Source organism: Felis catus, chromosome A3 (assembly GCF_018350175.1).
Source record: "Felis catus isolate Fca126 chromosome A3, F.catus_Fca126_mat1.0, whole genome shotgun sequence".
In the NCBI taxonomy this organism is placed as follows: Eukaryota; Metazoa; Chordata; class Mammalia; order Carnivora; family Felidae; genus Felis; species Felis catus.
This window is the reverse complement of record NC_058370.1, coordinates 61418783-61440932: the sequence shown is the minus strand read 5'-3', so window position 1 is coordinate 61440932 and position 22150 is coordinate 61418783. Positions and strand designations below refer to the sequence as shown.

Sequence of the window (22150 nt, the reverse complement as noted above, 5' to 3'; positions counted from 1 at the left end):
AAGTCAGGCAGAGAAAGACAGATACCATATGTTTTCACTGTTATGTGGATCCTGAGAAACTTAACAGAAGACCATGGGGGAGAGGAAGGGGGAAAAAAGTTACAGAGGGAGGGAGGCAAACCATAAGAGACTCTTGGATGCTAAGAACAAACTGAGGGTTGATGGGGGGTGGGGGAGAGGGGAAGGTGGGTGATGGGCATTGAGGATGGCACCTGTTGGGATGAGCACTGGGTGTTGTATGGAAACCAATTTGACAATACATTCTGTTTAATATAAAAAATAATAAAAAAATAGAATAAAATAAAATAAGAGTGATTACGTACAACAATATAGATGAATCTCGAATACATCCCATTTATATGAAATTCATGGACAGACAAAAATGATGGAAATCAGAAACTGGTTGCAGAGGTAGGGGAAGAATTGGTTGAGTAGGAAGTATGAAGAGGAAATTTCTAGTCTGAAGGAAAGTTCTCTATCTTGTTGTGGTGATGGTTGCATGGGTGCATATGATTGTCAAAACTAACTGAACTAAAAACCTAAGCTTTTTATATTTTATTATATTCAATAAATGATGAAAATTCATAAAGTCATATGAGAAGATGATACAAGTAGATAATTAGTGAACCAGAATTATTTTTCAGAAGCAAAAATCAATTTCTAAATTGTAAATCGCCAGTGAACATTTTAGAAAATGGGAATGATGAGGGCAGGAATGGCATAGTGTAAGGACCTCCCAAGATCCTCTCCTCCATAAAGGCAATGAGAACACTGGCAAAAATGGCCACAGTCCATTGCTTTAGATCTCTGGAAATTGACCAAAGACTTGAAGTGGTCTGGGAAGCATTTATTACTCCTCAAAAAAAGGTGGTTGTTTGGACCAGTTTTGAAGTTTGATTGGCCACATATTTCATCAGTTCTATGATGTATATTTTTTCATGTTTTACTCTTTAATCAGAAAATATCTTACAATCAATAGCATAGCATAGTCTAATGGCAGTGGGTCTTTTTTCTTTCAGAGTGCATTTCACAACAGATAGCATGTTCATTTCAGTGAAATGTGATCATCATTCTTATGGGTTCCTTCTGTGATAGAATTATCTGAGTCTTATCTATTAAAAATGCTTAGTACAATAAATTTGGTACCGTTAGTTCCAAAAAGTAACATTTATAATAATATTGCACTTGATATGAGGTTTATAAGGAGAATAAAATGAGCAATAACTTCTTTAATAAAAACAAAACATAACAAACTTTGTTTATGCTGCCACAGAATTTTGGATTTACTTCCAGCACACATTCACACAGAGACCCGTAGGACACCACAGCTCAGGGCTAGCCACCAGTCATAGGATGCAGGCATGTGTAGCTGTGTCTTGATTTTACAGACTGTGTGGCTGCTTAGCTCAATTAGTTAACAGTTCAGTTAGTTATTAAGGTCACATGTTATGGGTCAGACCCCATGTGAGGTTGTTGGCTTTGTGTTCTAGTCCATGGACACAGAAAGCCCCCTTCAGCCCAGCTTTCTGCTGACAGTTACAGCCTTGCTGTCATAGGGCTGAGAGATTGGGGGTGGGGGGTGGGCACATGCAAAGAGATTGCTTCTAGTTTAAAAGATCACCTTCATGTGATAACTGACAATGTAAGTGTCTCATCACTTTAGTGTAATTTACTTTTTTGGGGGGTGCGGGTTTCTTTGGGTGTGTTTGGAACAGAGAACTAATTGGAGCCTGATTTTAATGGATTCTTTTCTTTCTGATCTTGATTCTATAGCTTGCAGTGAATTGCATACTCCATCGCTAGATCGAAAACCAAATAGTTTTGTAGCAGTGAGTGTAACCACCCCTCCTCAGGCATTCTGGACAAAACATGCACAGACGGAGATCATTGAGGTGGGTGCTGTTAGCCCTGTCCCCTGGAGCTCTGCGATGGACTTGCATGGTGTTTGTAGCCCCCATGGGAGGGCTGTGAGTGACCTGAACACCTGTAGCTGCAATTATGTTTATGTGAATTGTTGCTGCTTCCCCACGGGTTTTCAGTACATTGACATTTTTCTTCACATTCATCTGACTGGCATTTATATTTGCCAAGTTATTTATAATTATTGATTTGCTATTGGCTGGTTGTTCTTGAACAACGATCCCATTAGGTTATTGCCGTTTAAGAGGTAAGAGCTCATTCTTGTCATTTTCATTTGGCTGCTACTTTTGAAGAATTGTGCTCATTAATCAAAGTTTGGAGAGTGTTAACTATTAACTAGCCTTCTTACTGGACATACCCCCATTTTTGGCTTTTTTGGTATGTCCTTCTGCACTGTGTGTTTTGTATTTACTTTTTACGTTAAAGTAAATGATATGCTTTCACCGTGGGGATTTTACAAACTTCTTTTAGATAATTTTGTACCTTATGTAAGTTATGAGAACTAAGGGTAGGAGTTATATGAGATTGTACAGGATTTTGTTTGTGATGTGAGCATCTATGTGAATTAACCCCTCCCTAGCAGTCTCAAACAAACTTAAACTACATTTCCTCCTCTTCTCCCATTTTACGTCAGATAGACCACCCTTTTTCATTCTCTTGGAAACTTATTTCCAAGTTCAAATGAACAATTTTGTTTTCTAGGCATCTGCTGAGCACTGCCTATATGCGGAGCACAGTGCTAGGTGCTGTGGATCATACAAATACCTCGGAGGCCTAGTCCCTGTCCTAAAGGAGCGTACCATCCTTTGGGCAGGGAGGCAGAGTGAACATGGTCCATCTCTGCACTGTTATGTGGGAAGGGGTAGAGTAGAGAGAAGAGGTCAACACGTGGGGTGTGGGGGCCCATCCAGCTGTGAGGATTAGAGAGGCTTCCTTGGGTGGCACTGAGTGAAATTCTGACTTAAGAGATCTGCGTGGGGCCCAAGAGTCTGCACTTCTCACAAGCTTCCAGGTGATACCCATACTGCCAGTCTGGGGATCATGTGTTGAAGATCACGCCAGAGTTCTGTGGTTGTTATGCAAAGGCAAGTGATAGGAAAGCGTCATGTGGTTTGGGAAATAATTTTATCCTGTTCTGTGTATGCAAAAGGCCCAAGTGGAAGTGCAAGGGAGAGAAGCTTTGAACGTCAGGCCAGGCATTTGTAGCGGGCCAGTGCAGGCTTTTCCGAGGGGAGTCACCTGACTAGATGTGCTTCAGGGAGGTCCTTAGTTGATAGTCATTTGGGGAAGTATGTAGGGCCTTACTGTCAGTGGGAAGGAGTGGAAAGAAGGGGTGCTTGTGATAGGCCCTGGAGGTGGGTTTGTGGGAGCAGTTCATCGTCTCTGGGTGGTTGAGAATGACGGAGAAAGAGGCACCAAAGCAGACATTTGTGGCCTCCTTGGGAAGAGAGGTAGAGATGGGCTTAACCAAGGGCAGATGGAGGGTGAGATTGGGTGGGCTGTGGCCCCAGCAGGCCACCCAGGAGGGGTTGTCTGGCAGACTTTTAGAGACTAGGTCTGAAGTTGCAGAGGGAGAGCAGCTAGAGGCATGGGACCCACAGCAGGTACAAACAGGAACCATTAACCATTTGGCTAAGATAGTTAACCACTACCTGGGAAAGAGAATATGATATGGGGCTCTTGGGGGGTGGGGGCAGGGCTAAGCTGCCAGCAAATGACTACCTGTGATCTGGAAACCAAGAGCTAGTCCTTTGAAAGGCATAGCCTTCAAAAGGTCGGGCCTTAATTATGCCAACTACAGGATTCTGGAAATAAGAAACGACTCAAGCCATTCATTTTCATCTGTCTTTGTACATCTTAAAGGAACAACCCACAGTGGTAGATCCAAGTATATAACTCATCGGAAGTTGTAATACTAAGAATACACATGTACATCCAACTTATTTCAATTTTGGAAAATCCCTTCTACTGAGTGAGAAACCCTTAGAGTGAGCCCTCAGGCATGTCTTGGGCGGTGAGCCTGCTTGTGCCTGGATCTATAGAGGTGTGTCAGACAACTTTGTCTTTTTGGAAAGCAGCATTTTGGTTGGTTTGTATGCATCCATTTAAGCCGCCATTAGTGTTTGTGTTGATCCAAGTTGGTAAGAACATTAGTGTCTCGTTCTGAAAATTTGGGTGTGTTTCAAAACCATTTACTTTTAAAAATCAAACTCTGTATTCTGATTATTCTCTTTTCTATTCCAGGGAACCAACAATCCTATATTTCTAAGCAGTATTGCCTTCTTTCAAGACTCCCTTATCAATCAGATGACACAAATCAAACTCTCCGTGTATGATGTCAAAGATAGATCTCAGGGAACAGTTAAGTAACACATTGTGGTTCATGAGATTTTTCTTCCCCTTTTTTTTAAGTTCTGTAACCATTTGAGTGAGAGCTGAACACAGATTAACATTATTACTTTGGTCACAAATTAACTGATGTCCAAATATATTTGTCTTTAGGAATTTCTTCCTGAGCATCTCTGTTGGGCTCCTGAGATGAGGGTCAGATGTGTTATGGGAACCAGCCAGCTGGACTCCTCTGAGACCTGTTATTTGGACCAGAGGCAAAGCAAGCGTACTAATGCCTTCTTTCCCCCCTCTTCCTCAGATGTATTTACTGGGCTCTGGAACATTCATTGTCAAAGATCTTCTCCAAGACAGGCATCATAGGTTGCATTTAACATTAAGGTTGGTGTTTAATTTTATTCCCTTGAAATAATCTGAAATTATGATGTCCAGGCACGGATGTGGGGAAAGGCCCCATTTCCTGTACGGAAAGAGTGCCCAGCCCTGTCCCAAAGGCTGACCTAAGTGAGGAAGTGGTTTGTTCACTGAAGTGGGCCTGTCAGGGAATGGGAATGCGTGGTGTCCATAGGAAATATGAGCCCAGTTGTACCTAAAGGGAATATGTGCCCAGCAGACCTGAAGGAAGTCTAGATACATACATATTTTTGTCTGTTATCTCTTCTCTCCCCAATAGAATATGATCTGCTAGATAGCAGGGTTTTTGTCTGTCTTGCTTCATGGCTGAATCCTAACCACCTAGAACAGGTCCTGGCACTCCATAAATATTTATGGAAGGAAAGCAGGAAGGGAACCCGTACTGTATCTCTGGAAGGAGGATGAAAGAGGTCAAGATGTCAGCCGTTTCTAAATTCATTTTGGGGACAGTTCTCACCCAAACCCTAAAATGGTGTTCTCTTTTTCAAAATAATGTAGAATTTTGGAAAATAGTCCGAAATTGCAAAAGGAATTTGGCGATGGTTAATTACCTGCTGGATAGCACACAATTCTGAAGCTGTGGTGACGGCCACGTGCCAGGCATTGGGCTGCAGTCCTCAGTGTGCTTAGGGAACCTGACTCAGGATAAAGGGCGAGTCTTAAGAGAAAATGCAAAGGGTACTGTGGGGCAAAGGGCTGCTAGAGAAAAATATTCAGGTACATCCTGTGATAGAACTAATTCTAATTATATTAGAGTTAAATGAAAGAGGAGGACCTCATCCTTTTGAAAGGGAGCTATGTACGACTCTTGCGCAGAGAGAATGGGGAAACATTTTTCCAGGCATGAGAACAATGAGAAAAAGTCACAAAGGAAATTGTCGGTATACGTGACCACATAAAAATTGAGAACGTGGCTAATCAGACATCTGAAATAAAAAGGCTGAGGCTTTGGGTATCCCTGGGGCTTCCCTGGATGAATCAGATGGACCCACGCAGCTGGCAGCCACCCTGAGGGGTCTTAGGGGTCTTAGGGGCAAAGCTGACCAGGGCTGGAGTGGCATTAACTATGTCATAGCAGGATTCAGAGGCTTTGGGAAACCCTGGGTGACCTCAGCGTACTTGGTGTCCAGATCTAGGTCTTGGGTCTACTCAGAGTTTAAGGATAGGTGGGAAGGAGCAGAAGGGGGTTCAGTGCCAGAAGGAAGTACTCTCCAGTCCTGGTTCTGAGATGTGTCCTCATCACTCCCTGGGGCAGGGTCAGCTCAGGGGCTGGTGGTGGTGGTCCCCTCCAACTAGCTACCAGGCACATCCACAGGTCTCTGTGGTGCTGTGTCCCCTCTCAGATGCAGCCCTTCTCTGTGCTCTCATGGTTTCCTTGTCTGCCTCCCCCGGAGCCTGTGTATATAGTGAATGCTGGCCGGCTGACCAGCAGGCCGGATCCTGGCACCCCTCGATGACCCAGGATGGCTGAGTTTTGCATTTAAACAGAAAATGAAGTGCAGGCACAGCACCTCTCACCAGAGCACATTGCTCATTGCAGATCTGCAGAGAGTGACCGCGTGGGTAACATCACCGTGATTGGCTGGCAGATGGAGGAGAAGTCGGACCAGCGGCCTCCTGTGACTCGGTCTCTGGACACCGTCAATGGGAGGGTGAGCACACCACCTTGCCCCTCTCCGTTAGAAGGAGTAAGAGGACCTGTCCAAGTCGACTTTGCCTCTGGCTTCAGGGAAGGGAAAGACAGAGCCCCCAAGACAGGAGGTGCCAAGTACCCCCAGGCACTTCTCAAAATAGAAGGGGGTCCCCTCAGGGAGCATGGTGTGCAAGGCCCTGCTGGGGGAGCCTGGCTGGGGAATCTGCAGTCAGGAGGGGAGAGGGGCTACTCGTGGGGGGTATGGAATGACACCGGGATTACCTTTGTTGTTTTGTTCTATCTTCCCTCCCAGGCACACACGTGCCCCACAGCCACCTTGTGCACCTCTGCACCCTCTCACCTACCTTCTCTCCATCTCCTCCCCTCCCTCTCTGTCACCCTGTCTCCCATGCATCATTGCTCACGCAGACCCTCTCATGCTCTCAGACTACAGTTCTAAGTAAGAGTCCAAACACTGGTAAGTGGTCATTGCCATAAAATTACTCCAAATAAGCCCAGAACATCAGGCTGTGATAACATTCCTGGGCATCATCTGTTTCCTCCCTCTCATTCTATACATCACAACAATGCAATACCAGGTGAACTGAGCTTGTCACTAGAAAATGGTGTGTGCGTGGCCTAAGTTCAGTATACTGGGAGGTGGATTAATTTGTGGCTTGGGCAGTGTGTTTATTGTAGAGTAAATGGTGGAGACTAATTTTTTAAGAGTAATATATGATGCACCTAGGCCACATTCCTACTGGGTGTTCTGGAGTTGTCTGGGCCTTACTGCTTCTCTGTGCTTTTCTGTACACATCCTCAGATGGTTCTGCCCGTTGATGAGAGCTTGACTGAGGCATTGGGAATCCGATCCAAATATGCTTCGCTGCGAAAAGACACTTTACTGAAATCGGGTAAACAGCTTCCTCCGTTGGTACTCTTGCCACTCTTGTGAGTGTCCTCTTGGGCCCGCAGTCACCGTTTCCTCCCCACCTGCTCTGGTTATCACGGCCAGGCATCCCGTGCTGCGTTTTCAAAGGGCCGTGCCTTTTACCAGCATATGGAATTAGTAATACTCCGAGCAAGGCGGGGAGGGGGCGAGGGTTCCTCCTTCATTTCACTCTTTCTCATTTTGCCTTGGGTTTTGTGACTGAAAACCTCCCCACCCCAGCTCCTGCACTTTAGAGTTAGTTACACATCCTGGGACAAGAAGATTGCATGTCGCAGGGGAGGAGCACGCAGGCTGTCCCCTGGCGGGTTTTGGTTTAAATATTTTCGTTCCCTTGAGATGAGCAGTTAGAAGCCCTGCTGAGGGCCTGGGGAGGAGGGCCCGTGCGACAGGCCTGCAGCCAGCTCACACACAGCCTCGGTCTCCCCTGCCACCTCACCTCAGTGTTCGGCGGCGCCATTTGCCGCATGTACCGGTTCCCCACCACCGACGGCAACCACCTGCGGATCCTGGAGCAGATGGCAGAGAGCGTGCTCTCTCTGCACGTGCCCCGGCAGTTCGTGAAGCTCCTGCTGGAAGAAGATGCGGCCAGGTGAGGCCATGTGGAGAGACCAGCCACCCGTCATGCCCATGTCGTATGCCCCTTCCTTTCTGGAAAGTTAGATGTGGTGGGTAGAGCACTGGCAGCAGAGAGACCAGACTGCAGACCCAGCCTCCACCACTTGCCTGCTCTGTGGCCTGGGCTTGCCAGAGCCTGCGTTTGCTCACCTGTATCTTGGAGTTCCTGTGCAAGCCAAGGTGCCAGAAGCACCAGATGTGTGCCCAGCACTCAGTACCTGCTCCCTTCCCTTCCCTTCTCCTTTCCCCTCAGTTGGCCTTCAGAGAGTTAGGACTGGCTGATAGTTCTCTGGTCCTGGCTGCCTGGGTCAGCGGTTTCCTAGGGTAGGGCCACAATGATACAGGCTACAGAAGCCTAAGTACAGCCCACTGGGGCCCTCTGCTCCTCCGTATATCTCAGCCCAGGGCATATTCCAATGGTCCCAAGACAGGGAGAAGCCAGAGAGGTGATGCAGCACCACAGATTGTGTCTCCTGTCTTCCTCAGATGTCATTTCTGCTCATCATAAAATGATGTTAATTGTGAACACAATATGTCAGAGCATGAAAGGAAACAATGCAGTCAGAATCTCACTGTTTTAATATAGCTATTTTTAAAAATTTTTTTATCTTGAAAAAGAAATTAACCTCAGAGGAAAATGACAAGAATAATGCAATAAGCTGCTTTATCTCTCTACATGTACTATTTTACAGTTATTTTAATTTTAACATTTTTCCTTTCACCTTTTCCATATTTGTTCAGTTTTTCCTAGCTCCCATCTGCTTTTGCATAGATCTTCGGTTTTTGTGCTATAATTTTTAACTATGGCACACATTCCCATTATTCAGACTATATCTTGTGTGTGTGTGTGTGTGTGTGTGTGTGTGTGTATACACACACACAAGATGTATATAAGATATATATATACACACACACATATATATACATATATATATATATATATATTGTTTTTTAATGTTTATTTATTTTTTTGGGGGGGGGAAGCTAGTGAACAGAGGCTCCAAAGTGGGCCCTGCATTGACAGCAGACAGTCCCATGTGTGGCTTGAACTCACGAACCATGAGATTATGACCTGAGCTGAAAGTTGGATGCTTAACCGACTGAGCCACCCAGGCGCCCCTCAGACTATAACTTGGAAGCATTTATTCATTTCAAAGGCATTTTGGTTTTGAGGGCATTGTTGCATTTTACACACGTGGCTGGTGGTGTGCCTGGTGTGGGAGGCTTCTTGAGGAGCAAGACAGACCGTGAGAGACAGACCCTCCGGAGAAGCAGGGGCCGTGCACAGAGCCCCGGCTGCACGAGCTGCGTACAGATATCAGAAGGGGTGGTGAGAAGGAGGGTGGTCTGGGCAAGCCTCTGTGAGCCGTGACATTAAGCTGACACCCGGAGCCTAAGAAGGAGCCACGTGACATATGGGTAGAGACACCAGAGAGAGCCCAGCAGCAGCTGCGGCAGACGGGGCTCATGTGCTCGTGAGCAGACCCACAGCTGGTGGGCGAGCTGGCCAGCAGTGAGCAGGGACGGAGGCCTCACCACAGCCTTGCCCACGTTGGTGTTCTTTTACTTTGATGTTGCTAATTTAATAATAATAAAATGGTACAACTCTCTATTTACCTTCAGAGAATTTAGTAGATTACACAGAATTAGCTTTTTTTAATCCCCCCCAAAGGAAAACATGCAGAGTATGAAAAAACAAATAGTGCCAAAACAGCATAATAGTGCCAACAACATAAGTCTTGAGGCCTTCTCCTCTCTGATCTACTTCCCAGAAACATCCACTTTTAGCCATTGTTTACCACTATGTTTCTAAATATAGTATTCTCTTAACTAACCAGTTTCAGGGATTAGCTACTCATTCCCTGTGATAAAGATTTTAGGTCCTTTGTAGTTTCCCATTACCCAGCTTCCTAATATGGTTATCCTTTTTTCTTTTTTTAAAATCCATCTTGTGTTTTCATTATTCTGATTATGTAGCTGTTATTTTACTGCTGAGCTAAGACATTTATATTTCAGTTTTTATACAGCTTTTAATTTTTCTGGAGGTGACAGATCCTCTTTTTTCTTCTCCTCTTCTCCCTTTCCTGCCCTCATGTAACTTTTAGATTTAAACAACTCATTACTCCCATAGACAGCCAAAGGAGGCACAGCCAAAGTTGCTAGCTCCCCGTGGCCCTGGCCCCTTACCCTGAGGGACGGCACGGAAATAGAGGGGGCTGGGTAAGTGCGGCAGAGCACGGCCACCTGGTGCCGTCCAGCTGTAGACTGCTGCTCGGCAGCTTTATGTTTCGCTGCAATGTTCTTAGGGGCGGGGCAGGAAGGCCCAGGCCTCCCCAGAACGTGGGGGCGGTGAGAAGCTGTGTCAGCAGCTCCTGGGGGAGACAGGTGAGTGAGATGGCCTCATGCAGTCGCTTACAGGCCTCCACTCCTCTCGTCTTCCAGGACGGTCCCACGTCCTTCTGTGCTGCCCAGACTCACATGGGCTGCAATCCAGGCCTTCACCCGCATGGCCTATGTGGGTACCAGCAAGGAACCGCTCCCCTAAAGCCCCTCTCCTCCACTTGGTTTTCCCCGGACATTTGACAGAGTTTCTGTGAAAAGCTTCTCTGGGTGTTTTTCCACATGGTGAGTGGCCTGCCCTTCACACGGCCATTCCTCTTAGAGCGCTCTGTCATGCTGCCCCACTGCTTGCTCTGTAGACCTGTGGTGTAGCCATTGTGCGAGGCCTTCCCTGGCATCGGCGATATGTCCATGTCCATTTTGTTCTCCTGCTTGGTTAGGACTCCTGTGCACCTCGCAGAGAAGTGAGCCGGCTGCACGGCCTGATGTATGTGTGTCTTGCAGAGTGTGTGAACTGGAGGAGTTGGGGGATCTGTCCCCTTGCTGGGAGAGCCTCCGGCGCCAGATTGTCACTCAGTACCAGACCATTATCCTCACGTACCAGGAGAACCTCACTGACCTCCATCAGTACAAAGGTGGGTGCTGGGTCTCCCCTTTCCCAGCTAGCAAACCAGAACCTGGCTCCAGTACTGTCACTGACAGACACTCCTAATGGGTTTTTAAAAATAGATTCTCATGTAGGTGTGAACTCCTTAGAATATGGATTTCTCAGATCTTAATTAAGACAAGTATGTGAAATGCATTGAAAATTCCTTCTCTGGTGTCATCTGCCAACTAACGTAGGATGAAATTTAAGAGAGATGAAATCACAGGCTGTTGGTTCAAGGTATTTTTTCATCTTTGTCTAAAATGCCCAAGGGAAATGCCCAAAAGACATAAACCATTTACTTTCAGACAGAGTGGTTTCCTAGGCTTCCCAGTTTAAATATTTAACAGTCCTTGCATTGAACGTCTGAATTGTCTAAGTGGAGCTCTCCATTTTAAGACTCAAAAAAGAGTGAAGTACAGGAACCTTTCTTCTTGAAAGATGCTATTTGATTTTCAAAACACTCTTAAGGGTAGATTTAGAAGACTATTCTTAACTAATTCCCTTTTTATTCAAAAACAGAATGAATTTTTTGGTTTTTCTTTATTCTCTATCTTCACATTCTTTCCTTCTCCCCCATTACATAAGGGAATTTGGGGGTTAAAAGAAGATCTCGAGACTTTACTGTGGTTTTGACATAGAGCATAGGAACTTGTCCGTGAACTTGGCTGAGAAGAAGCCGATACAGGCATGAGGACAAGATGATGGTGTCCCGGGTTTGGTTTGAATCTGAAGGGCAGGTCTAAGTATATTGGCAGCATATGACTGAAGGAACTTAGGCACCTACCCATGCCAGGTACCTGTTACCTGAGAAAGCAGGAAACCCACATGAGCTTGAGTTTCCAGAGCAGAGAATCTCAAATGTCAGTGTGCATCCTAGATCTTGCTGCAGTGCAGATCTAGGATTCTGCATTTCTAACAGGCTCTCAGGATGCCACTACTGCTGATTTCTGGGCCACTGTGAGTATCAGGTCCTGGAGGACTAGTCTCCTAGGGCAAAATGCAAAGCAGACATCAGCTGGTCTGCATTTTGTATCCTGGCAAAATTCACCTTTTATCACTAGAGAAAAGGTCTATTTCTTCTGTTCTTCTGATTGTCGGTTAATTTATAATCCCTTTCTTTTCTAGGCATGTAGTTCTTAATTAGTGTTGGATTCTGATCAGAGAAACAAGATCGTAGATGGTAGTTACAAAACATCCTCCTCCTTAACTGCGCCCCCCCCCACCCTTTGTGTAAACAAGGGAACACATTTAGGTTTGTGTTTCAGAGGGTCGCTATCCATGCTGTGCGGCATCTGTTCATCTTGATAGATCTGAGGTGATGAGCAGACCTTTTCACCCCGTTGCAGAATTGAGATGTGTTGCTCTAGTCGAACCAATTTCTCAGCTCTTGCATGATGGCGGTCTCTAAAGTTGGAACAGGCAGTCCCTAGCATGGACCCATTTGCTTTTTATAGCAGTGCTGACATCGTGTTGCACAAAATCAGTCTTTGTGGCGGACCTTTCAGTTGAGAGCTGAGTCATGGGAAGGCAGGGCACCAGTAACCGTAGCCTTCTGAAGCTGCTTCTGCCCGGCTCTGCTCTCCACCTGAGTGCCTGGAGCCAGTCTTCTGGCCAGCGAGCCTCCCTCCCTCCAGTGTTTCACCCACCCGCCATCTGGAAATGAAATGTGCTCATGGGTAATTCAGAATTTCCTAGGCCACTGCCAGCGTGTTCATGCTTACTCGTAGCAACTTCCTCAGAATATCTCTCTTCTACTTGCCATTCCTGAGTGCAAGGTACATGTCGATGGTCCTTGTTTTCTCATATTCCGTTTCTTTAGGTCCCTCGTTTAAAGCAAGCAGTTTGAAAGCAGATAAAAAGTTAGAATTTGTTCCTACAAACTTGCACATACAGAGGATGAGAGTTCAAGACGATGGGGGGTCAGGTAACTATTTTTCTGTTCCTCTCGCTGAATCACACTTCACTTCCTTTCTCCCTGTGCACCTGGCCCCTGAGTTGCCCTGTATATGTCCAGCCTTCCCTGTATGTTCTTCTGCCTGGCAAATGAGATAAGAGACACGTTACAGGACCTTTGTAAGGTCTTTGTGCCCTCGTCTTTTCCCTCCTTTTGTTCCTGCCCCCTCGTCTGTCCTCCTTCCAGCTTCCCTTTGTGTTTCTGTGGCAGAAAGTCGCCTGTCAGTTACCCTTCCCAAGGAGGGTTACAAGGTGAGTGTTGCTGGTGGCTGCCTCCGGCCCTTTATGGCCCCATCTCAAGACGTGTAGGAACCTCTGCTGAGATGATGGTGCTGGGCTCTAGGGGCCCCGCAGACAATCCAAGCTATGGGACTGAGGGAACAGGCTGCTTGGAAATGGGCCGGAGGGGCAGGGTCCCAGAGCTGCGTGCATATCCCTGTAGCTGGCTTGTCCACAGGCCTGAGCCCAGAGTAATGGAGGAGAGCTTTCTGTCATTCAGATCAGAACTATGACATCGTCACCATCGGAGCGCCAGCAGCACACTGCCAAGGTTTTAAGTCAGGAGGTCTCCGCAAAAAGCTGCACAAATTTGAAGAGACCAAGAAGCAGTAAGTATATGGAGGGTGTCTGTGGTCCTTGTGTGGCTGTCTGGTGCTTCCTAGGCTAAAAAAAAAAAAAAAAAAAAAAAGAATCAAAATATGACTGCAAAAATCCAGCCATCCACTGTGCTTTTGTGTGGCGGGAGGAGCTGCCTCGTTGCCCCTGTGCTACTCTGTGTGTGTGGCTGAGCTGGGTGGTGATGAGGGCACCTGATTAATGGTCCTGACCCCGCAACTGAACAGCAAATTGAAATCCCCCTGGAAGGTGGCTACCCTTTGTGGGCTCTCTGCTGGCTCAGCCGTCCCTTAAAGCCCCTAGTCAGTCACACCAGGTGTGTGGTGTGTGTCGAATGCCACAAAGTGTGAAGCCTGCAAGAGATCGTTTCCTTTCCTAAAAGGACTGCAGTGGTAAACATTCCCCATTTTAAGAAGGCTAGAGGGGGTGGGGGTGGGAGCTGCACACAGCTGCAGTCCAAGCAGGAAATTGCCAGGTAGGCAGGTGGGGGAGGGTGTTGAGGAGGATGCAGTGAGGTGTGGCTGAGGCATGGTGTTTTGAGGAGAGGAGCTGAGGGTGAGGGCTGGCCTCGTTGGCGGCCTGCGCAGTGCGGGGCCACACGCTGGTGACCAGGGTTGTGGGGCTGACAGATGTAGCCCTGGCCCTGAGGAGCTCCCTGCCTTGCCTGGGAGCAGACAAGTCAACTCCACCATTTGGAGCAAGCAGTGCCATGCCTGGAGCATGGGTGACGTGGAGACAGCCATAAATCCCAGCTGTTGTGTTGGATATGTGGGAAGTGTTGGTACTCTTCCAGAATGTCACCCATCAGGATTTATGTAGGTGAGGGATGCGAGTGTAAGAGGTAGGGGCAAGAGTGTAAATGATCCTGTAAGATCCAGGGACCATGAAGTAAAGGAAGTAGCACAAAAGTGTCCCCTTGGGGAGAAGGGTTATTACTTGATCATGTGTTCAGGCTGATAGGGAAGATGAAAGTGAATGCATCTGGAGATGCAAAGGCCAGACCAGGCACGTAGTCGTAGAAGGGACTAGAGAAGAAAGTGAGATGCAGAGAGATCTTTGAGGAATGAAGGAACAAGCTGCAGATACCGTGGATCAGCCTCTGGAGAATGTGGAGTTGAAAGTGTCAGACTTATCAATGGAGAATGGAACAGCTGGAAGGAAGGTGAAGCAAAGGCCCAGGGGCATCAAGAGAATCAACAAGGCTTCCAGGTGGAGAGCATTAGCACCTGCTGGGGAAGTCGGGGCTCTGTGCTTCCGTGGCCAGGAGTCAGGACACAGATTGAGAAAACTGACTGCAGACTGGGTCAAGGAGGGGGTGAAAGGTCAGGTGCAGTAGCCGGTCAGTGGGCTAAGGGGATCAGGGATGCAGGTAGGAGTTTCTCTACCCATGGGGTGAGGCTGGAGGATAAGCAGGCAGGTGGAAGAGAGCACACCATGAGAAATCATCACTGGGATGTGTGCACAGGTTACCCCAAAACCAAGGGAGCCCCGGAGCCAGATGCAGGAAGAACAAGAAAGGGCCAGGGGTTAGGAAGAGGAATTTCAGCCTTAAGGGCAAGGCAACATTCTTGGGAAGCCCCCAGACAGTCTGCTTGACCTTGATTGATTCCACAAGGGCTCTTCCTTGCCCAGACAAGCCATGTAACCAGACCCGCCTGAGGAGTCACTGACTCCAGGGTTCTCTGGGAATTAGGATGAAGAGGAAGCTTCCTGGGCCCACCGAAGCTCTGCACAGCCAGCCAAGAAATTGCGTGTCTGTCACTCCATTGCATGTGGCTGTGTGGGGGGTTAGAGTAGGAGATTTGAGGGTGCTACAGGCCCTAGGGGGGAAAGCCCATCAGGAGGGCTCACCACTGGCTGTCCCTGTCCCAGAAAGGTCAGGATGTTAATACCTGATTACTCTGTATGTTAACCTTAGAACTTATTTTCAAAATGCCTCTGGAGTATTTTTCACATAAATAATATAAATTTTCATTTAATTTCCTATTCCCATTATAAAACTGCTTGCAGAAATGATTTTCATTATTTGAACTTTCCTTTAAATGCAGACATAACTTGCCCTCAGGTGAAATGTCTCCCTGGGGCTTGTGCAATGGCACTGATGTTGCTCTGATGACTAAGCACATTGGGCTCATGAGTTTTATTGTCCCTGCAGTGGGGGCCTCGACACCTAACTTGAAGAATTTTGACAAAAGATAACTTGGCTTTTTAATTTTTTGTTTTGCATTTAGTGTTTGCTAACTCCTAATATTTCATTTTGGTTCTTTTCTTTAGCAGTTTTGAGGAGTGTTGGTGAGTTTTCTGTCTGTGGAGAGAGTGTCTGTTTGGGTCTTGCTCTCATGTAGAGAAAGCCTGTGCTGTCCCCTCCTCTGTGAGGTGCTTCACCCCTCGGTGCCGCCGGGGGCCCCTAGTTAGAGCCTCGTAGACAGAATTCTCCCTTCCAACTGCAATGTTCTTTGATAATGAATAGCCTGTCTCCAGTCCACCATTTTACCTTTAAAATCTGGCAGCAGTTCATTGCTGTGTGCGCTCCGCTCCGAGAGAAGAACCAGTCCTGTTCCTCCCAGGCCAGGCAAGTCCTGGGTGCTGGAATTTCAAGTCAACCCATTGGTGTGGCTGGGAATCTCTTTCTGGCTTCTTTTACAAGAGTCTTAGGGCTTCAGGTTTCCCTTTCCCATTCATGGGAATGAAGCCAGCTTACATTTTCATAATAATAATTTATGCAGATTTTTAAAACAGTGTTCCTTGAGTCAATTTTCCCCCTGAGGGCAAACCAAGAGTTAATATAACCAAGTGACTTTTTCTACCAAAGAATTAGACGGCAGCCGGAAATCACTGTCTGCTGCCTGGGGTCTCCACCGCTCCCCCAGGCCCTCCGTGGTCACGCCCGACGTGCTGGCTCAGGCTATAGCCAGGCCTGTGCAGTGCCCTTCACTTGGTGACAGGCCCCAGAAGCCCCTGCAGCCCTTTGGAGCTGCTGCCATCTCAGAGCTGGTGAGGCTCAGGGGCCATGGCTGGGCCCTGCCTGAGATGTCAGGGCTCTGGTGGGGACAGCAGGTGCTGAGGAACCTCCCACCCACACTGAGGCCTCTGCAGCTTTCCCCACTTTTAGGACTAGGTGACTGTATATTCAGGATCATCACTGAGCGGCAGCTCTTTGAAATTTACTCTTCCACACCCCCGCCATATGCTTCCTGTGTGTAAGTCCTGGATTACTGTTATTAGAACGTGGCCTGTGAGAACACAAGGTGAGTAGGGGGTGGTGCTTTCCTTCTGACTTGGGGGGATGGTATGTATTGGTTGAAGTGTACACGACCATCTACATACACACGTGTGTATCTACATGAAGCACACATTGCATGTGTGCTCGAAATATTGGGGCCAGGGAAAAACAGATTTTTAAAAATTCTATTTGAGATTGTATTTTTAAGACTAAATTGTCTGAAATGGCAGCTATTCATTTGGAAGAGTGATTGCAGATTGGAAAGTAGTCATGTGCACATCGTGCTGTGAAATGACTTCTCAGATCACGTGGGTTTGGTTGCGGTCTGCTGCATGGGCTTCTGGCAAATCCATTGTGTTTTACTGTGGTGTGTGGGCTTGGGGTGTTGTTTCTTTCTGGGGTGCTTTGGTTTTTGGGTTTTGCATGTTTACACCATAGTCTGTCAAGGGAAGTTTCTTGGTGACCTGCCGTCGGGTTACCCTGGAAAGGGCCTGGCAGAGGAGGATCTCCAGCCCTCATCTCCAGGGGGAACTATGGAGGTTGTGCTCCTCCACCTTCACTCTCTTCCCCAAAACCCAAAGGACAGCCCTTTGAGGGAACCAGTCAGGGCTGATAAGGATGGGCACTAGAGCTCACAACTTCAGATTGCAAGAGACCTCCTCATCGGTGCTTTACCACTCTCTGCTTTCTTTGGCTTTCTCAGATGGTCTGAAAAATAAATGTGTAATATTAAGATGGTTTCGGATCTTCACTGAGAGACTTGCCATCTATCACCTCCATCTTGAATGGCCAAACATGGTGCTCGCTTCGGCAGCACATATACTAGAATGGCCAGACACGTTAGCCAGGCCCCACACAGCCAGGATGTAGAGTCAGTTCTCCGGAGGCCCATGTCTGTGCTGCGCAGGGGCTGGGCTGTAGCCTTGACATCGATCCTAAGATCACACACTGCTTGATGGTGAGAAGGCAGGGAAGGAGGAAGAGCCAGGTTTTCAAAGCTGTTGAGGTGCCCAGGCCTGGCCTCTGGCCTGGCACGTTCTGTACCTCCTCTTCATCCGATGGGACATTGTTTTTCCAAGTAGAGAAGCACCGGAGAAGGAAGTCCAGTTTGCTGTGGTCAGAGGTGTGAGGGAGGAGAACTATGTGGGTGTGCACAGAAAGTTTGAAGATTGGCCAAATGGAGAAATAGGTTTCTTGTGGAAAGTCCAGCACCCATGGCAATCTCCCTTCACTGTGGTAAACTGACCCCTCTGGGATTAGCAGATCCCGTGTCTCCATTTCTGTACTGCTGAGAACTTGACAGGTGAGGTTCTTAGGTGAAAGATTATTAGTATTTGGGTAATTACTGGGCTCAGTATCTGTGTGCACACTTACATAAGAATATAGACATGTACAAATGGAGATAAAAGACTTCATTGTTTTAATATTTTAAGGCTTCTACCATATGGACAGAAGAAATCTCTTGAGATGTACTTTTGCCTGTCAACAGGTAGACTAGCCTAGGAGAACATCCCTGAGAATCAGAACACTTAACTTTGTGTTGGTTGTGGGCTAGGGTTGGGATGCTGCTGCCATCTTCATACATTTGAGGAAAGCCCTTAGAATCTGTTTTTATCCTTTACAGTACACCATCCAGCTGCCAGTCCATAATCTACATACCACAGGACATCATCAGAGCCAAGGAGATCATTGCCCAGATCAATACCCTGAAAACCCAAGTGAGTTATTATGCAGAGCGGCTCTCCAGGGCAGCCAAGGACAGGTCTGCCACAGGTCTTGAAAGAACCCTCGCCATTCTAGCAGACAAGGTAGGAGGGACTACCCTGCTGCATGTGGGGTGGGGGCTCCCTTGGGTTTCTAGAAACACTTGGGACACCCCATGTGTGCTTGGAGGTGTCCACAGAAAGGGTGACATTGGGATGACCTTGAAGATCTAGTTTCAGGTTTGGTTCCCCCAAAGGCCCTGGGAGGTTAGGTGATTTGCCTGTGGCCACAGAACTGGTTGGGGCAGGCCAAGGACAGATCCCAGAGCGTGTGACTTCCAGCTGCTACTTCATGCAGATATGTCTCCCCTCAAATCCATGGGGTTCATTGTTGAATCTGGCATAGTTCCACAGCTTTCTTAGCAACAGTCTACTCAGTATGTTTTTTGCCACATTTTTATTGACTTGGAATTTGAAAAAAGAAGCTGAATTATTACACAAACATGCAATAAGGAAAATACAACTTCATTGGCCTAAATATAAACAGTAAGCTGTTTTCTAATTAACCAAAATTTGATCCTGATTAAAAATATATAAATATTGGTTTAAACTGGGGGATTAGATACACCAGATCATCTTGATGGATGATGCTTTTTCAGATTACTCAGTCTCTCAACACACACACACACACACACACACACACACACACACACATACATGCACGCACACACAGATTCTGATCACACTTCCCCACTCACACCCACTTTGGTGGGGTGAGATGCTGTTCCTGATCAGAATGTGCTATATCCTTCACATGTGTTCACTTAGCAAAAAGATTGAGAGCTGGGAATTAGATCCACTTAGAAGAGAAAGATGATGTTATCAGAAGGAAAATTATGAGCCACAGAACTGACTCCTGCATACAGAATTCCCCAGAACCACAGTGCTGTGCTGAGGGCCCCACTGCTCAGAACCCAGGGCTTCAAGGATTAGATGCAGAAAAGATAAGACTTCAGTCATCGAACCGATGTCAGGCCTGTCCCCTATAACTAGAGTGGACAGCTCAGGGAGTCGGTGAAGACAAGGAACCGGGGCTCTCTTCAGGCCCTTCCTGGAGTCCTGTCAGGCTCAGAGGCAGGCAGGGATCGAAGAAAGTCAGAGGTTCCTCGACCTCCGTCCATTCTCTCTGTGTCCTCCAGACTTCTTGTGGGAACCTTTAAACTGCTCACGTGGCAGCCTTTAAACTCAGCCGTCCTGAGGGCTCTTGCGCTATGGAGAAGGGTACGCAGCTGGGTCTCAGGACAGTTCTGAGCCCTTAGAGAGGACCAGCCTTGCAGCCCCTCACCTGGGGGCTCAGCAGCTTTGGTTTGTGTGTGCTGCAGACCCGGCAGCTGGTCACCGTGTGCGACTGCAAGCTGCTGGCCAACTCCATCCACGGGCTGAACGCAGCGCGACCCGACTACATTGCCTCCAAGGCCTCCCCCACGTCGAGTGAGGAGGAGCAGGTGATGCTTAGGAACGACCAGGACACCCTCATGGCCAGGTGGACGGGGAGGAATAGCCGGTCTTCTCTGCAAGTGGACTGGCATGAGGAGGAGTGGGTGAGTCTGCTGCTCGTGGCCCTTATTCTGCTACTGAGCTTGGGTTGAAGAACTCAGAGCCTCTTGCCTGCTCCTCCCCACCCGGAAGTGCCTAACATGTCAGCTGCTTCGTAGACGTGCTCCACACCTCTTTTCTGGAGGGCTGCCTGATTTACCGAAGGAAACGGCATTTTCACACCTTGTGTCCATCTGAGGGGCAGGGCTGCTGCAGGCCCAACTGGTGTCAGACCTGGTTGTAAAGGGGGCAGTGTTCTCTGTGGAGCCCTTGCCCTGCTGGAGGCCTCTCCCCTCACCAGGCCTCCTGCTTCCTCAAAGCTCTGCTTGCAGCCAGCCCTCCTAGGGCCGTTTGTATTTGGGGGGATAGTGAGGAGTCTGGAGATGCACCCGGACATTGCATGCAGAGCATTCTGCTTCCTGACGGAGTGGCCCTGAGAGCAGCATCTGTCTTTCCTGTGGGAGCAACACATCACACAGGTCGTTTTTGCCTTTTGTTGGGACTGTTGCTTGGAGGCAGTGTTCTGCGAGGCACTGAGTTACTAGTCAGCAGCAAAGTGCTCCTCCAGCCCTGCCCTGGCGTCCTGTATTCTGCGTGGGTTTCTGCAAACCACTCCTAGCCCTGCCTCACTGCTTTCCCACTTCCCCCGTATGAAGTGATCAGCAGTTTCCATTACCTTCCCTCAGTCTCGTGTGTTTGATGGTTGTAGGAGGTGTGTGGTGGAAAGAGGAGCGGACGCACTGGCTCCCTGGGCCCTGGGCCCTTTCTGCCAGCTCTGGAAGGCACTGGGAAGTCCTAGCTGGCCTCCATGACAGTTATTAGCAAACATGTCCCCAGCTTTAAAAACAATGAGCGCAGTGCATTTGTGTTTTGAAAAGCAAATGCAACGGTAATGGAGAACTTTGAATTAATCTTGATGTTCTAAATTCGTGGTATTTTAATGATCCTAGTGGCCCAGGGCAGAGGAATCAGTGTGTGGGGGCACCAGGGGTGGGGGTGGGTAGATTGTGCTCTGTTCTGTTTTTCCCACTGGGAGAGCTGACCCAAATGGGCCCTTTTGGTTTGGAAGGAGAAAGTGTGGCTGAACGTAGACAAGAGCCTGGAGTGCATCATTCAGCGGGTGGACAAGCTGCTGCAGAAGGAGCGCCTGCATGGCGAGGGCTGTGAGGATGTCTTCCCTTGCGCAGGCAGCTGTACCAGCAAGAAAGGTAACCGGCACAGCCACGCCTACTGGATCAAACCGGAAGACCCCTTCTATGATGTCCCCTCCTCGCCATGCCCCTCCACCATCTCCTCTGCTGCATGCCATCCTCGCCTGACCACACGTGCGTATGCATCCACGCTTCCCATTCACGCTGCCTCCACCTCACGCTGCATATGTCTGTCTGTCTGTCTGACTCCATGACCTCTTCCCCCACACAGACTGCAGGGAGGGCTGTCAGGCAGAGCCAGAGGTCACTGTGTGGAGCAGTGGGCAGTGAGGGCAGAGGCTCCTGTAGTCCACGCCCCTGGAGCCCACATGTGAATCTGCATGTCTGGCTAAGGCAGAATCAGAAGGCCCTCTTGGGTCTCATTGCCACATCAGTGAGGGGGTGCTCCTGGGCTTTGCTGGTTTGCAAACCAATCTGAGAACCTGAAGGAGGCAGGAATGCAGATGCTTTTCTGATAAGATTGTTTATTGAATTGGGAATTGATAGAATCAAGGAAAAGGTGAATCATGCAGGGACACAGCTGGATGAGAGCTGTTAGCAGGCTCAGCACACTTGTCTAAAGGCTGGTTGTCATTGGCTGGGCATGCTCTTCTCCAGCAGGGCATGCCGCCTTGGGAATTGTTGGTAACTCAGTCAGGTGGCGGCACCTGTTCTTGGAGCTGAGTTTAGGTTCCTCTGTCCAGCACCACCTCCGAGGCAGTGCCCTCAGTAGATCGTAGGATGTTGGCATGAAGCAACATGCTTCAGAAACCGTCTTCTGCCTGTGGAGACCCGGAGCATAATCAGCCACTCTGTCCTGCATATAGCCCTAAAGCCAGGGGCTGCATGCTTTCTAAACAGGCACGTCCTTGCCACTCAGGGACCTTTTCTTGCCACCTTTTCCTGTAAGAGCTGATGGGGGTGGGGTTATGTGCCAGGCAGCTGAGAGCTGGCTGCAGACCTTTGGGAGTGTTAAACTATAGTTAGTAGTTAGTAGT

At 48.1% G+C, this 22150-nt stretch overlaps 1 protein-coding gene across 21 annotated transcripts in view; it reads left to right on the top strand.

The window, feature by feature from the left end:
* Nucleotides 1-22150, top strand: part of INPP4A (inositol polyphosphate-4-phosphatase type I A) — a 134654-nt gene that overhangs the window by 82139 nt on the left and 30365 nt on the right. For 8 of the 21 annotated variants that reach the window (XM_023251604.2, XM_023251600.2, XM_045054100.1 and 5 more), the window contains 13 exons: nucleotides 1774-1892; nucleotides 4165-4281; nucleotides 4571-4650; nucleotides 6224-6335; nucleotides 7140-7230; nucleotides 7710-7857; nucleotides 10728-10858; nucleotides 12692-12796; nucleotides 13325-13433; nucleotides 15715-15732; nucleotides 18288-18471; nucleotides 19749-19967; nucleotides 21032-21287. In XM_023251604.2, the coding sequence (XP_023107372.1) occupies nucleotides 1774-1892; nucleotides 4165-4281; nucleotides 4571-4650; nucleotides 6224-6335; nucleotides 7140-7230; nucleotides 7710-7857; nucleotides 10728-10858; nucleotides 12692-12796; nucleotides 13325-13433; nucleotides 15715-15732; nucleotides 18288-18471; nucleotides 19749-19967; nucleotides 21032-21287 (1689 nt within the window). The remainder of the gene's footprint in view (nucleotides 1-1773; nucleotides 1893-4164; nucleotides 4282-4570; nucleotides 4651-6223; nucleotides 6336-7139; nucleotides 7231-7709; nucleotides 7858-10727; nucleotides 10859-12691; nucleotides 12797-13324; nucleotides 13434-15714; nucleotides 15733-18287; nucleotides 18472-19748; nucleotides 19968-21031; nucleotides 21288-22150) is intronic. The other 13 variants (XM_045054098.1, XM_023251610.2, XM_023251613.2 and 10 more) reach the window with 6 other exon arrangements.